This window comes from Prionailurus viverrinus, chromosome B4, assembly GCF_022837055.1.
Source record: "Prionailurus viverrinus isolate Anna chromosome B4, UM_Priviv_1.0, whole genome shotgun sequence".
NCBI lineage: Eukaryota > Metazoa > Chordata > Mammalia > Carnivora > Felidae > Prionailurus > Prionailurus viverrinus.
In genome coordinates this window covers 73,124,635-73,139,129 of record NC_062567.1, presented here as the reverse complement: position 1 = coordinate 73,139,129, position 14,495 = coordinate 73,124,635, and the positions used below count along the sequence as shown (strand labels likewise).

General features: G+C 43.4%; 1 protein-coding gene and 1 long non-coding RNA gene across 2 annotated transcripts; one reads left to right on the top strand and one right to left on the bottom strand.

The window, feature by feature from the left end:
• Positions 1–418: 418 nt before the first annotated feature.
• LOC125169647 (uncharacterized) lies at positions 419–10,465 on the bottom strand. Its single transcript, XR_007153749.1, has 2 exons — positions 10,208–10,465; positions 419–601 (listed from the first exon to the last, which is right to left on the bottom strand). It is a non-coding gene; the product is annotated as an uncharacterized LOC125169647 (long non-coding RNA).
• Positions 10,466–10,608: 143 nt separating this feature from the next.
• Positions 10,609–14,053, top strand: TUBA1B (tubulin alpha 1b). The gene is made up of 4 exons (XM_047865178.1): positions 10,609–10,747; positions 12,106–12,328; positions 12,472–12,620; positions 12,891–14,053. The coding sequence occupies exons 1-4, from the start codon at positions 10,745–10,747 to the stop codon at positions 13,869–13,871; spliced, it is 1,356 nt and encodes a 451-aa protein (XP_047721134.1). The 5' UTR covers positions 10,609–10,744; the 3' UTR covers positions 13,872–14,053.
• The last annotated feature ends 442 nt before the right edge of the window (positions 14,054–14,495 follow it).

The following is a 14,495-nucleotide window of genomic DNA, read 5'->3' as shown; positions in this document are numbered from 1 at the left end:
CGTTTAGTCAGTGACCCTCCCCTTCTCATTTCACTGAAAAAACAGAAAATAAAAAAATTTAAAAATAAATGCAGAAGAGGAGTGTCTGGGTGGCTCAGTCGGTTAAGCGTCCAACTTTGGCTCAGGTCATGATCTTGTGGTTCATGGGTTCGAGCCCCACGTCAGGCTCTGTGCTGACAGCTCAGAGCCTGGAGCCTACTTCAGATTCTGTGTCTCCCTCTCTCTCCACCCTCCCCTGTTCATGCTTTGTGTCTTTGTCCCTCAGAAATAAAATAAACATTAAAAAATTTAAAAACAAAATAAAAATAAATACGGAAGAAAAATTCCACAAGATCCCACCACATCAGTTGTAACTTTAATCAGCCTCAAATAACAGACACACACATCCCAGGAAAATGAAAAAAAGGAAAAAGATCAGTGTGACTTAAATTGTTTTATTTTCTCCCATAACGAAAAGTCCAGAGGTAGGCAATCCTGGGCTGGTTTGGCAGCTCCACAATGTCATCAGGGACCTAGATTCTAGCTTCCTCCATCCTTAGCAATGGTTTAGGATCACTTTATTGTTGTAAGATGGTTGAACTTCAATTATCATGTCCACATTCTAAGCAAAAAAAAAAGAGAGAGAGAGAGAGAAAGAAAGGGCTAAAAACATATACCATCTCAGAAGCCCCACAAAATAACTTCCACTAACAATTCACCAGAATTTAGTCACATAGACATCCCTTGTGTAATTGAAACAGAAACTTGGCACCTAGCTCCCAACAAAATCAGGGTTCTGCTGTGATTAAGAAACAGGGAGGGAGTAAGGAGAAATTCCCTGTTTTGCTATTTCACTGGGGTGGGAAGAAAAAAGAAGCCACCAAAAGAAAAATTCCAGTGTTCCCATCACCAAATCTAACTGCCAATCTGAACCTGTACTCATACTCTGCTTCCTCCTATGTGTCAGTGGAAAAACTATCATGCTCCTCTCCAAGGTTAACCCCTTCAGTGGCACACTGGATCCCTTCCCATTTCACAGGTCTAGTCTAAAACTTTGCTCCTTAATTGATCCCCCCTTTTCCTCACATCATTAATTTCCCCCTCTTTTATTTCTTCTCACTAGCAAACACACATGTTAAACTATCTCCCATCTTTTAAAAAAAAAAAACCTTTCCTTTATTGAACATCCCTATCCAGCTATCCCAGCTATCCTCCTTAACTCCCTTAAAGCAAAATTCCTCAAAAGAGGTTTTTATCCCATTTTCTCCACTTCCTCACCTTGCATTCTCTCTCAAACCCACCCCCATCAAGCCCTTCATTCATGCCTACTGATGCCACTCTTGCCCAGGTCACAGGTGACATCCACACTGCCAAATCTATTAGCCAACTCTCTGACCTTATCTTACCTAACTTCCCAAAAGAATTTGACACAGTTTGCACTCTCCTGCTTGAAACACTTTCTTCATTTGGTTTCCAGAACACCACACTCTTCATGTTTTTCTTCCTATACCACTGGCTGATCTTTCTCACTTTTGACTACAGGATCTTCTTCCTCATTTTTAAAACCTGAAGGGCTCCAGGGTTCAATCTTGGGTCCTTTTTTATTTTTTTTAATGTTTATATATTTATTTTGAGAGAGAGACTGAGAGAGAGAGAGAGTGTGTGTGAGCAGGAGAGGGGCAGAAAGAGAAGGAGAGAGAATCCCAAGCAGGCTTCACATTGTCAGCGCAGAGCCCAACTCAGGGCTCATCTCACAAACTGTGAGATCATGACCTGAGCCAAAATCAAGAGTCAGATGCTTAACCGACTGAGCCACCCAGGCACCCCTTTGGTCCTCTTTGAATCTACACTTTCTTCCTAGGTGATGTCACCCAGTTTCCATGCTGATGACTCCTAAATTTACTTCCAGTGTGACTTCTCTGCACCTTAGCCTACTGCCTAATCACCATTTCTACCTAGATAACTAATACCTACATCTCAAACTTAACATGTCCAAAACTGAACTTCTGATTCCCTCCATTTCTTGATCCCTGTTCATCCTTCAGTATTCCCCATTGTTGCTTGGGCCAGAAACCGTAGGATCATGTTTGACTCCTCTCTTTCTTTCTCACTCTACGTTCCATGCATTAATAAATCCTACCAGTACTACCTTCAAAATATATCCATACACTGACCCCATTTTACCACCTCCACCACTGGTGCACCCTGGTCCAAGTAACTATCACCTCTTACTTGCATTACTGTTATTCCCTTCCAACTCATACTCCTTATTCCACTCTTAACCTCCTATAGTTTATTCTCATAACAGCCAGAAAATTCCTTTTAAAGTCTAAAATAGAATATTACACAGCTTTGCTCAAAACTATGTAATGGCTTCCCTTATTTTTAGAATAAAACATAGTCTTTCCATGGCTAATAGGAAGACACTTGCATGATCTAGGCACTGGCTACTTCTTAGATCTTATTTCATAATACTCTCCCCCTCACTTCCTCTGCTCATATCTCACTGACTTTATTGATATTGCTTTAAAAAGACATACAAGCTCAACCTCAAGCTTTACACTTGATGTTCATCTGCTTGAAATGCCCATTCTATCACCTAATTCAGATCTTTGTTCAAATAACTACCTCCTCAGAGAGGCCTTCTCAGATCACTTTATCTAAAATAGCATTCTTCTTAACTTTAATCTCTTTTCACTTTATTTTTCCTCATAGCACTCATTAGTACTTGACATTATATTTCACATCTCTGTGTTACATATTTATTTTCTTTCTTCTTCACTAAAACATAAATTCCATGAGGGGGGAAGAACATATTTTGTTCATTGTTGTATCTACCCAACATTTAAAAGGAGTACTTGAGTGGTAAGCTCTCAATAAATATTTGTCCAGTAAATAAATAAAAGAAGTCATATTATTTTTCTCTGTATATATATATATATATATATGTAATATATATATAGAACACTTTGTAGTCTTTACCCTACTTAACTTCCCTACAGCATTTGGTATTGTACCACTTCTTCTGGAAACCATTTCTTTCCTTGGCCTGTGAGACCCCCAGTTCTACTTCCCCAATCATTCCTTCTCAGACTCCTTTTATAGGTTCCTTTTCTCTATTTTGAATAAGGCCATTCTTCAGTTCCCTACTAAAGCCAAGTTCTCTACTAAGGCTACTCCTCTCCTGGCTCTATATATTTCCCAAGTGGTCTTATCCATCTCCACGGTTTAGTTACCATCTTTATGCTGAAGACTCTCAAATCTGTATCTCTCTCCTCTCTCCATATCTGCATATATGGCTAATGGACATCTCCAGGTATACGTACCACAGACACTTAAACCTCAAAACAAGACAAAAGCTGAATTGTTAGCTTCTCCTGTGTCCCTTCTTCAGTTCACATTCACTTCTTCCTTCAGTGTTCTGATCTCAGTGAAAAACACTACCATTCAATCAGCTATTTAAACCCAAAACCTAAAAATTAACCTCCATTCCTCAGTTTCCTTCAAACCCTGTATCCAGTCAACCACCAAGTCTGGCATTCAACAACAAATGACAAATTAGGCACTTAGTATAATAATAAATCTGGAGGTAGGTGGTTTTAAGGTTGGCTTAGCAGCTTCACAGTGCCAGAGCACTGAATTGGCATCTCTTTGTCTTTTTTTTTTAAACAAATAAATGATTTTTTAATGTTTATTTATTTATCTTGAGAGAGAGAGATAGAGAACGAGCAGTGGAGGGGCAGAGAGAGATGGAGACAGATAATGCCAAGCAGGCTCAGCACTGTCAGCACAGAGCCTGATGCAGGGCTCAAACCACAAACTGTGAGATCATGACCTGAGCCAAAAACAAGAGTTAGACGCTTAACCAACTGAGCCACCCAGGCACACCTCTCTGATTGTCTTTATATTAAGACCCTGAAAGTCTTAAATTGGCTGCAGGCATTACACCTTCATAGGACATTTCCAAAAACAGAAAGCAAAGGGAAGACCAGAAACAAAAGGGCTTTTCTCAAGGGTGCAATCTCTTTTGATCAGGGGGAAAACTGTAGTTGGGGCACAGGGGTGCAAGAGCACCTGGCTCTGGGAGTCCCAAACAGATAAGGTTCAACTACTCACCACTGACAAAACCCAAAGACAGAGAAACGAGTGGTGGTGAAAGAAGAAAGGAATTTACCTCATTGAGGGCAACACTGGGAAGACAGCAGACCAACATCTCAAAGACTGTCTCCAAAGTGTTGAAAATACTTCCAGGTATATATAAGGAAAATGTGGAGCAAAGGTTTGGTGGGTACGTGCAGGCAGGCAGTGAAGGTTAAACCGATCATTGTCTTAGGGTCAGTCACCAGGGGTCCTGCTGGCTCAGGGCAGTCCTTATTGCTCAAAGGGGTAGTTTTGGTTCCCATGGGGGATGCTTTGCCCGCAGGGTCTTTTGCCTGAGTTAAGAGATAAGTTTGATGGGCACCTGGCAGCTCAGTCCATAGAGCCTGCGACTTGATCTCAGGATTGTAAATTCGAACCCCATGTTGGGTATAGAGATCACTTAAAAAATAAAATCTTAAAAAAAGAGAGAGACACCAAAACCCATAAAATACCTAGGAATAAATCTAACCAAAGAGGTGAAAAATCTATACACTGAAAACTATAGAAAGCTTATGAAAGAAATTGAAGACACACACACAAAAAAAGGAAAAATATTCCATGCACCTGGATAGGAAGAACAAATATTGTGTTTTGTTGTTGTTTTTTTTTTAATTTTTTTTAACGTTTATTTATTTTTGAGACAGAGAGAGTCAGAGCATGAACGGGGAAGGGTCAGAGAGAGGGAGACACAGAATCTGAAACAGGCTCCAGGCTCTGAGCAGTCAGCACAGAGCCCAACGCGGGACCCGAACTCACATACCGCGAGATCGTGACCTGAGCCGAAGTCGGACGCTTAACCGACTGAGCCACCCAGGCGCCCCGAACAAATATTGTTAAAATTTCAATACTACCCAAAGCAATCTACATATTCAATGCAATCCCTATCGAAATAACACCAGCATTCTTCACAGAGCTAGAACAAATAATCCTAAAATCTGTATGGAACCAGAAAAGACCCTGAATAGCCAAAGCAATCTTGAAAAAGAAAACCAAAGTAGAAGGCATCACAAGCTGTACTACAAAGCTGTAATCATCAAGACAGTGTGGTACTGGCACAAAAACAGACACTCAGATCACTGGAACAGAATAGAAAACCCAGAAATGGACCCACAAACATATGGCCAACTAATCTTTGACAAAGCAGGAAAGAATATCCAATGGAATAAAGACAGTCTCTTCAGCAAGTGGTGCTGGGAAAACTGGACAGCGACATGCAGAATGAACCTGGACCACTTTCTTACACCATACACAAAAATAAACTCAAAATGGATGAAAGACCTAAATGTAAGACAGGAAGCCATCAAAATCCTCAAGGAGAAAGCAGGCAAAACCTCTTTGACCTTGGCCACAGCAACTTCTTACTCAACACGTCTCTGGAGGCAAGGGAAACAAAAGCAAAAATGAACCATTGGGACCTCATCAAAATAAAAAGCTTCTGCACAGTGAAGGAAACAATCAGGAAAGGAAAGAATCAGGAAGGAAAACTAAAAGGCAACTGACAGAATGGGAGAAGATATTTGCAAACGATATATCAGATAAAGGGTTAGTATCCAAAATCTATAAAGAACTTATCAAACTCAACACCCAAAACACAAATAATCCAGTGAAGAAATGGGCAAAAGACATGAACAGACACTTTTCCAAAGAAGACACCTAGATGGCCAACCGACACATGAAAAAATGCTCAACATCACTCATCATCAGGGAAATACAAATCAAAACCACAATGAGATACCACCTCACACCTGTCAGAATGGCTAAATTAGCTACTCAGGCAACAACAGATGCTGGCGAGGATGCAGAGAAAGAGGATCTCTTTTGCACTGCTGATGGGAATGCAAGCTGGTGCAGCCACTCTGGAAAACAGTATGGAGGTTCCTCAAAAAATTAAAAATAGAACTACCCTACGACCCAGGAATTGTACTACTAAGTATTTATCCAAGGGATACAGGTATGCTGTTTCAAAGGGACACATGCACCCCAATGTTTATAGCAGCACTATCAACAATAGCCAAAGTATGGAAAGAGTCCAATGTCCATCGATGGATGGATGGATAAAGAAAATGTGGTATGTATGTATATACAATGGAGTATTACTCGGCAATCAAAAAGAATTAAATCTTGCCATTTGCTACTACACGGATGGAACTAGAGGGTATTATGCTAAGTGAAATTAGTCAGAGAAAGACAAATATCACATGACTTCACCCATATGAGGACTTTAAGACACAGAACAGATGAACACAAGGGAAGGGAAGCAAAAATAATATAGAAACAGGGAGGGGGACAAAACATAAGAGACTCCTAAATATGGAGAACAAACAGAGGGTTACTGGAGGGGTTGTAGGAGGGGAGATGGGCTAAATGGGTAAGGGGAATTAAGGAATATACTCCTGAAATTATTGTTGCACTATATGCTAACTAATTTGGATATAAATTCAAAAAATAAAATTAGAAAAAAAAAAAAAGAGAGAGAGGTTTGGAAAAAAGAATTTAATCAATTAGAAAGTACAGACTGAGGGTTGGGGATACCTGGGTAGCTCAGTCAGGTAAGCGTCCAGCTCTTGATTTTGGTTCAGTTCATGATCTCACTGTTTGTATGAGTAATCTGCGAGTCGGGCTCTTTGCTGACAGCACGGAGCCTGCTTGGGATTCTCTCTCTCTCCCTCTCTCTCTGCCCCTCCCCCACTTGTGTGTGCACTCTCTCTCTCTCTAAAATAAATAAATAAACTTTTAAAGATCTTCCTGTTTAAAAAAAAAAAAATTACAGACTGAGGTCAAAATGGAGGTAGTTGAAGTGTTCTTTCAAAACCATTCAGAAATACCCCAGCCAACTTCCCTTTATGTTCCATTGGCCAGAACTGGGGTCCAATCATAAGGAGACTGAAAAAGCAAGTAAACAACTGGTAAAAGGAAATAGGGTTCCCTTGATTTGTCCCCTGGGATGGAGCACATAAATATCCTTTAAAAAGAGAGAGCGTGGGGGCGCCTGGGTGGCTTAGTCAGTTAAGCGTCGGACTTCAGCTTAGATCATGATCTCGTGGTTCGTGGATTCAAGCCCCATATCAGGCTCTGTGCTGACAGCTCAGAGCCTGGAGCCTTCACATTTTGTGTCCCCTCTCTCTCTGCTCCTCCCTTGCTTGCGCGCTCTCTCTCTCAAAAGTAAATAAACATGAAAAAATAAGAAGAGGGGTGCCTGGATGGCTGAGTAGGTTAGGCATCCGACTTCAGCTCGGGTCATGATCTCACCATCTGTGAGTTTGGGCCCTGCATCGGGCTCTGTGCTGACAGCTCAGAGCCTGGAGCCTGTTTCAGATTGTCTCCCTCTCTCTCTGCCCCCCCCCCCACCGCCCCCCGCTCATGCTCTGTCTCTGAAAAATGAATAAACCTTAAAAAAAAATTCTAATAATAAGAAGAAGAAGAAAGTAAAAAGAGAGAGAGGTTATCTTGGCAAAGAAGGATGGAAGAAGGTGGTTTTTAGAGGGGCAACAAAGATTGGCTTCCACACAAACAGACATGGAGTTTGCATGCAATTAGGGGGAAATTTTAAACAGGTAAATAAACATACAAACAAGATAATTTCAGATTCTATAAATGCTATGAAATAAGGGAATGTGATAATAAGTGATGGGAATATTATGGAAAATAAAGCTGATAGAATTTACTAATGGGTTTGAATATGACAATATGAGAAAAAGATGATTCAAACTAATACTGATTCTCATTCATAAATGAAACTGGAGAAAGAATTAATTAAGGATCTAAAGTCATACTACCATTAACTGACAAAATTAAAATTGTGTCTAGAACTATCTGAATCAAAACCCATTTTCTTTCCCCTATACCATGGCGGGTGGGGTGGGGGGGAGGGCAGGGAGAGAACACAAAATAGTATATGTAAATTTATAGCACTATGATAAGTAAGAATAAAGGCTAAATGTTTGAAAATAGTTGATGCTTGGTAAGTTATTGCTACTTATTTTTGTCTTTCCCTGTAGAGCTGGTTAAAGGAACAAAATATAAAGTGAACTGTTGTGTCTAAACCACAATATGGAACTATCAAAAATGTTCTGACTGCATAGAACAGTTAAAACAGTAGCAAATGGCCACAATATTAAGTAGCAAAGATGGGAGTGGCTCAAACACCAACACAACATTTCCATTACATCAAAAACTCAAAGCAAATTGTTACAAGCCCTGAAACAGTCCAACAAAAGAAAGATCTATAATATAATCAGTTAAAATGTTAAGACAGTGGATAATACTGTTTATATCCCAGCAATAGATAACTACTATTTAGTTGCTAAATATATACAAAGTATATACATCTATATATAATACAAGTAAATAAACCTATGTAAGTTTAATATGGGTACAAAAGAAAAACAAATGTCAGCTTTTCCTTTCAGGTACTAAAGAGGTAGCAAAATATACTTAGCATTATTCAATATTTTTTGTGGCCTAAAGATACCAGATTAGATAATATTTAAAAGTCCTTTTTGGCTCTAAATCACTCTCTAAAAACCAAGGTATCATCAGGGACCTAAAAAAACCCCTCAAATACTTCCTCATTCACAACAGGGGAATTCACAGAAACAAGGCTAGCAAAGCTAATGATTTTAGGAAGGCGTCTAGGGAAACATATAGGCCCATAGGAGCAAATCTCTGCAGTGAAAGCTCTAAGGTTCTGCAGAGAGCTAGGAGAAGGGAGGTGCCTGCTTCCAAATGGCTTTCATCCAGACAGCAAAATGGAGTTAAGCAGGGTGGTTCCCTAACATTCATTCTTCTGGGCCAAGCAAACTAATCATTTTCTATCTCCTTTAAGAATAAGTGAGACAATATTTAAATATATTCCTGTCCCTGGTAACCCAGTTTGGAAAATGTGTGTAAATTTGGATATTGAGTTGAAAACCTTTTAACAGGATTACAAAAAATATATATTTATTAGAAATAAAAGAAAACCTCCTTGTTTGTATTCCAGGTTCATAGAAGTGGAGATATTATATATATATATTTATAAAACTAGAAATATATATGAAATCAGAAACATATACACACACACATATATATGTCTCATTACAAACTACACACACATATTAATAGTGTAAATTTGTTATTTGATATGAAGGGTGAAGGCTTTACCAAATCTGAGTAAAGTAATAACTGAATTTGAGCTATGATTTGTTATTGTTTTATGTCTACTTCTTGTTACTAACATATCACTGCAAGGATATCTTGAACAGTGTAACAGCAATAGGTTTCTGCTAGGGCCATTTTAAAGCCACACTTCATCCTAACTAACCACTTTATGCATTTACAAGGGTTAGCAATATATAGTTTATGGTCTTGTAATAGACTCTCCTGAAAGGCACGGGCGAGGTCTGGGGCCGGGGGGGGGGGGGGAGGGAGGGGGTACCCACTATTATCTGGGCCTCCAAGCAGTGCGCCATAACCAACTGATCTATCTTGACATAACGGAAAGCATTTATTATTATATAGAGTTTTACAAAGCTCTAAATATAACACAAGGATTCCCTACTTCCTAATATCCTTCGGTGTCAAACAATTTCCTCTCTACCCAAATTTCTGTCCTCACTACTCCCATTCAGCTACCAAATGTGAAATGTACCTTTGTGGGGTTTTTCTGTTGTTGTTGTTGTTGTTGTTTAAGATTTTATTTTTAAGAATCTCTACACCCAACTTGGGGCTCAAACTCACCACCCCGAGATCTGGAGTCACAGGCTCTAGCGACTGAGCTAGTCAGGTGCCCGTGAAATGTATCTTTGAATATCCTCCCATTTTAAAAGCCCCTAAGACTGTTCCATAAAGTTGTTGGTTTAGGTCTAAAAATGGGGCCTAGTAAGTCGTTTTAACAGCCTCGATGTTCATTGCTTCGGTACTACTTTTTGAATGACTGAAATACTTTTGCTTCCAACGTCTTGCACCTTACTTTAACGAACAAGTCATTACAATAAACCAAATAAAACTAGTCTGTTTTCTAAACCTTGCATCCTCCACACTACCAGGTAAGTAAAGAATGCACTGCCTGCCTTTAAAGGAACTGAGAAAAGAAAAAGGCAAAACTCACTGACAGATTGTGGCAACATGAAAATAATCAGCTGAGCTAGCCGGACCAGAAGTTTCTGCATTTCATGGTGCTTCATCTTTAAAACTGTATGGACTTCTTAAGTCTTAGGGTTCGTCCATATTAAGGCAAGCCTCCTTTCCCGTTCCCACGTTGGCTGGTTTCGGAACCTGCGCCCGCTGCCCGCCCCCAGCCCAGGCCCTGGCAGCCATGCGCCAAAGACTGCAGCACCCGAGCTCGCTGTCCGCAGGCGCGGCAGACCCCGCCCAGCAGGCCCGGAGCGGGGAGGGGGCTCCGGTCCAAGAAGCCCGCCTCTGCGGCGGCCGAGCCGGGCGCCGAGTGGGCGCGCCGGGCCGGGGGAGGGGCCCGCGGCAGTGGCACCGCCTGTGCCCGCCAGCCCCTCCCCGAACCGCTACTTAAGTGGCTCCGGCACCGCCCCCGCTTCAGTGCGTTACTTACCTCGACTCTTAGCTTGTCGGGGACGGTAACCAGGACCCGGTGTCTGCTCCTGTCGCCTACGCCTGCTAACCCTTAGCCACCATGGTGAGTGGACTACTCGCGGCGCCGCCCTCGCTCTGGAAAAAGGGGAAAAGCCAGCCAGGCGGTCTCGGACGGCCTTTTAGCCAGAGATCAGCGCTCCTCGTTTTGGAGGGCGAAAAGCGAGGCGAGGGTGGGAGTAGTGAGAACGGCTGGGGCAAGGAAGGGGGGGGCGCATTTTCTTCTCTGTCTTTGGGAGGGGATGGCGGAGCCCCAGCTCCCCAGACCGTGGTTGGGGCTCTCAATTAGCCCTTAACTCCGGGGTGCGGTGACCCGAGACCCTACAGTCCTTTCCCGCGCGTTCCCATCCCCCCTTCTTTCCCCGGCCTTTGGCGGGAGCGCGCGCGGGCTCTCCACGCCCTCACTTCCTCCTTAGCGAGAAGAGCGGAGGCGGGAAGGAGCCGGAATACAAAAGCGCACGCGCGACCGTTAGCTTCCCGCCAGGGAGCGGCGGGAGACCGCCCCTGCAGTCTGCGCGTGCGCGCTGGGTCCCTGCGCGTCCGCCACTGTAGGGCGTGTCGTCTGTTAGCCTGAATTTTTTTTGTTTTTAACGAAAGAAAAGCTACATGTGGAGAATCCTCCGTGTCAGTGTGCTGCAGTACGCCAGCGTACTAGGATAATTTGCTCCCAACAGCTTCTAGACTCCATCTGTCCCTTGACCTATGTTAGGAATGCGTGTAGGAGCAGCTGGTGGCGGTGAGGGATTTTGAGAGAATGGAAATCGGATCTTGGTCCAGATCTGGGCTGCTGATAATCCCCTGCTGCGCCCTGACTGATGTGGGGGTGCTAGGCTAAGCCTAGCGCCTGGGGGAGCAGAAGATGGTTGGCCGAGGTAGCACCTCAGCAGACGTGGCCGCTGCGTGTGTCTGCAGCTGCGCGGTCCCGCTGGCCGCAGGCGGGCGCGGGCGCGCGCGCACACACCCTGAATTGCTCATTCATCCTGTGCCGCAAAACCCCGCCCTTTGTCCCTGTGGCCAGACATTTCCTCTGCACTGTTCTGGCCACGTGCTTCCTGTGATGGTAGCTGCCCGGAAATCTGGCCGCCTAGTCTAAAATGGAATTCTGAAGCCTGAGCACTGGATGAATGGCCTCCCCCCTATCTTGGTGCTCCAAAGGAGAAAGCTGTGACTAAGCTTTCTTGGTCTGGAACGAGGCCTTCCCAATTTACAGGGTGAAAAGAAATACATTAAAAGCAATGCCGATTAAAAAGTGTAGTGATTCTCTCCTAGAAAAGATGTTACATTTTAACTAGTTTTGGAAGGGGAAATTTGTAAGATTATTTTGTTCTGCTTCACAGTCACTACTAGATTAGTTTAATGCTGGTTTTTTTGTTTGTTTGTTTGTTTTTACCTACTTTTCCACAGCGTGAGTGCATCTCCATCCACGTTGGCCAGGCTGGTGTTCAGATCGGCAATGCCTGCTGGGAGCTCTATTGCCTGGAACACGGCATCCAGCCCGATGGCCAGATGCCAAGTGACAAGACCATTGGGGGAGGAGATGACTCCTTCAACACCTTCTTCAGTGAGACGGGCGCTGGCAAGCATGTGCCCAGGGCAGTGTTTGTAGACCTGGAACCCACAGTCATTGGTGAGTTGGCCTCAGTAACCCAAGGGAGATCTCAGGGCTCTTGACAAAGGAGGTCTGTTGTGAGGGCTCCATTGACACCCTGGGGTGGAGCAGGCGTGTGCAGGTTGTGAGTGACGGGTGGCTGCTTTGTTTTTCTCTTCCAGATGAAGTTCGCACTGGCACCTACCGCCAGCTCTTCCATCCTGAGCAGCTCATCACGGGCAAGGAAGATGCTGCCAATAACTACGCCCGAGGGCACTACACCATCGGCAAGGAGATCATCGACCTTGTCTTGGACCGAATTCGGAAACTGGTATGTTTGTTCTCCAGAATAAAGTAAATAATGACTCTAAGGAAGACATTTGAAATACGATCTTTTCTTTTCAAACACAGAATAGAAATATAATGGAGTGAGGACAACTGGTAAATTATTCCTTGATAGGGTTTTTAAATTTTCAACTACAACATGAATTATTTGGTGTCATTTTATAAATGTCAATGAAGATGTTTTAAGTGAAGAAATGCTTTGTAATTCTGGGAAGGTCTATTATAATCTGTCTCCTCTGTTCCTTTTTTCTCACAGGCTGACCAGTGCACGGGTCTTCAGGGCTTCTTGGTTTTCCACAGCTTTGGAGGGGGAACTGGTTCCGGGTTCACCTCCCTGCTGATGGAACGTCTCTCTGTCGATTATGGCAAGAAGTCCAAGCTGGAGTTCTCCATTTACCCAGCCCCCCAGGTTTCCACTGCTGTCGTTGAGCCCTACAACTCCATCCTCACTACCCACACCACCCTGGAGCACTCTGATTGTGCCTTCATGGTAGACAATGAGGCCATCTATGACATCTGTCGTAGAAACCTCGATATTGAACGCCCAACCTACACTAACCTTAACCGCCTTATTAGCCAGATTGTGTCTTCCATCACTGCTTCCCTCAGATTTGATGGAGCCCTGAATGTGGATCTGACAGAATTCCAGACCAACCTGGTGCCCTATCCCCGCATCCACTTCCCTCTGGCCACATATGCCCCTGTCATCTCTGCTGAGAAAGCCTACCATGAACAGCTTTCTGTAGCAGAGATCACCAATGCGTGCTTTGAGCCAGCCAACCAGATGGTGAAATGTGACCCTCGCCATGGTAAATACATGGCTTGCTGCCTGTTGTACCGTGGTGATGTGGTTCCCAAAGATGTCAATGCTGCCATTGCCACCATCAAGACCAAGCGCAGCATCCAGTTCGTGGACTGGTGCCCCACTGGCTTCAAAGTTGGCATTAATTACCAGCCTCCCACTGTGGTACCTGGTGGAGACCTGGCCAAAGTACAGCGAGCTGTGTGCATGCTGAGCAACACCACAGCCATTGCTGAGGCCTGGGCTCGCCTGGACCACAAGTTTGACCTGATGTATGCCAAGCGTGCCTTTGTTCACTGGTATGTGGGTGAGGGCATGGAGGAAGGAGAGTTTTCTGAGGCCCGTGAGGACATGGCTGCCCTTGAGAAGGATTATGAGGAGGTTGGTGTGGATTCTGTTGAAGGAGAGGGTGAAGAGGAAGGAGAGGAATACTAATTACCATTCCTTTCAACCCTGCAGCATGTCACACTCAGAACTTAAGCTTCAACATTAGCTGACAGGCATTAAAGCTTCTGGTTAGATTGTCTTCACTTTTAACTGTGACCATGTCTTACTTTTCCATGTGTACCTGTCAGATTTTTGCATCATGTCTCAAAGTAAAGGCTTTATGAAAGGAAGTTTGACTTCTGTGCTTCTTCTAAATTGCTTTCTCCAATTCAAGATGTACTACCACTCATCTACATCTGGAAGATAGTCTGCAACAAGGTTGTAATACCAAGGATCCCACTTTCTGTGTAGCTGCCTGTATGGGGAAAAGAGCACACTGGACTGGAAAAGCAGGAGAGCTAGATTTTGACACTGATGTGTTAATACCACCTCAGTTTCAGAATGCAGGTCAAAGGGGGTTTAGGAAAAATAACCCTTGTACAACAAAATGGCTGGCTAGATGAACATTTGACCACAAGGAGGTGAAAGCTGTTTCTAGCCCTATCCTATTGGGAGGGAGGAGTGGCAGGATCAGAATTCCTGGTGATAAAAATCCTACCATAGGGGAAAACCAAATGAGGCATGGGTATAGGAAAAACTAAGCTATGGATGTTTGCAAGAGCAGTGCTTTAG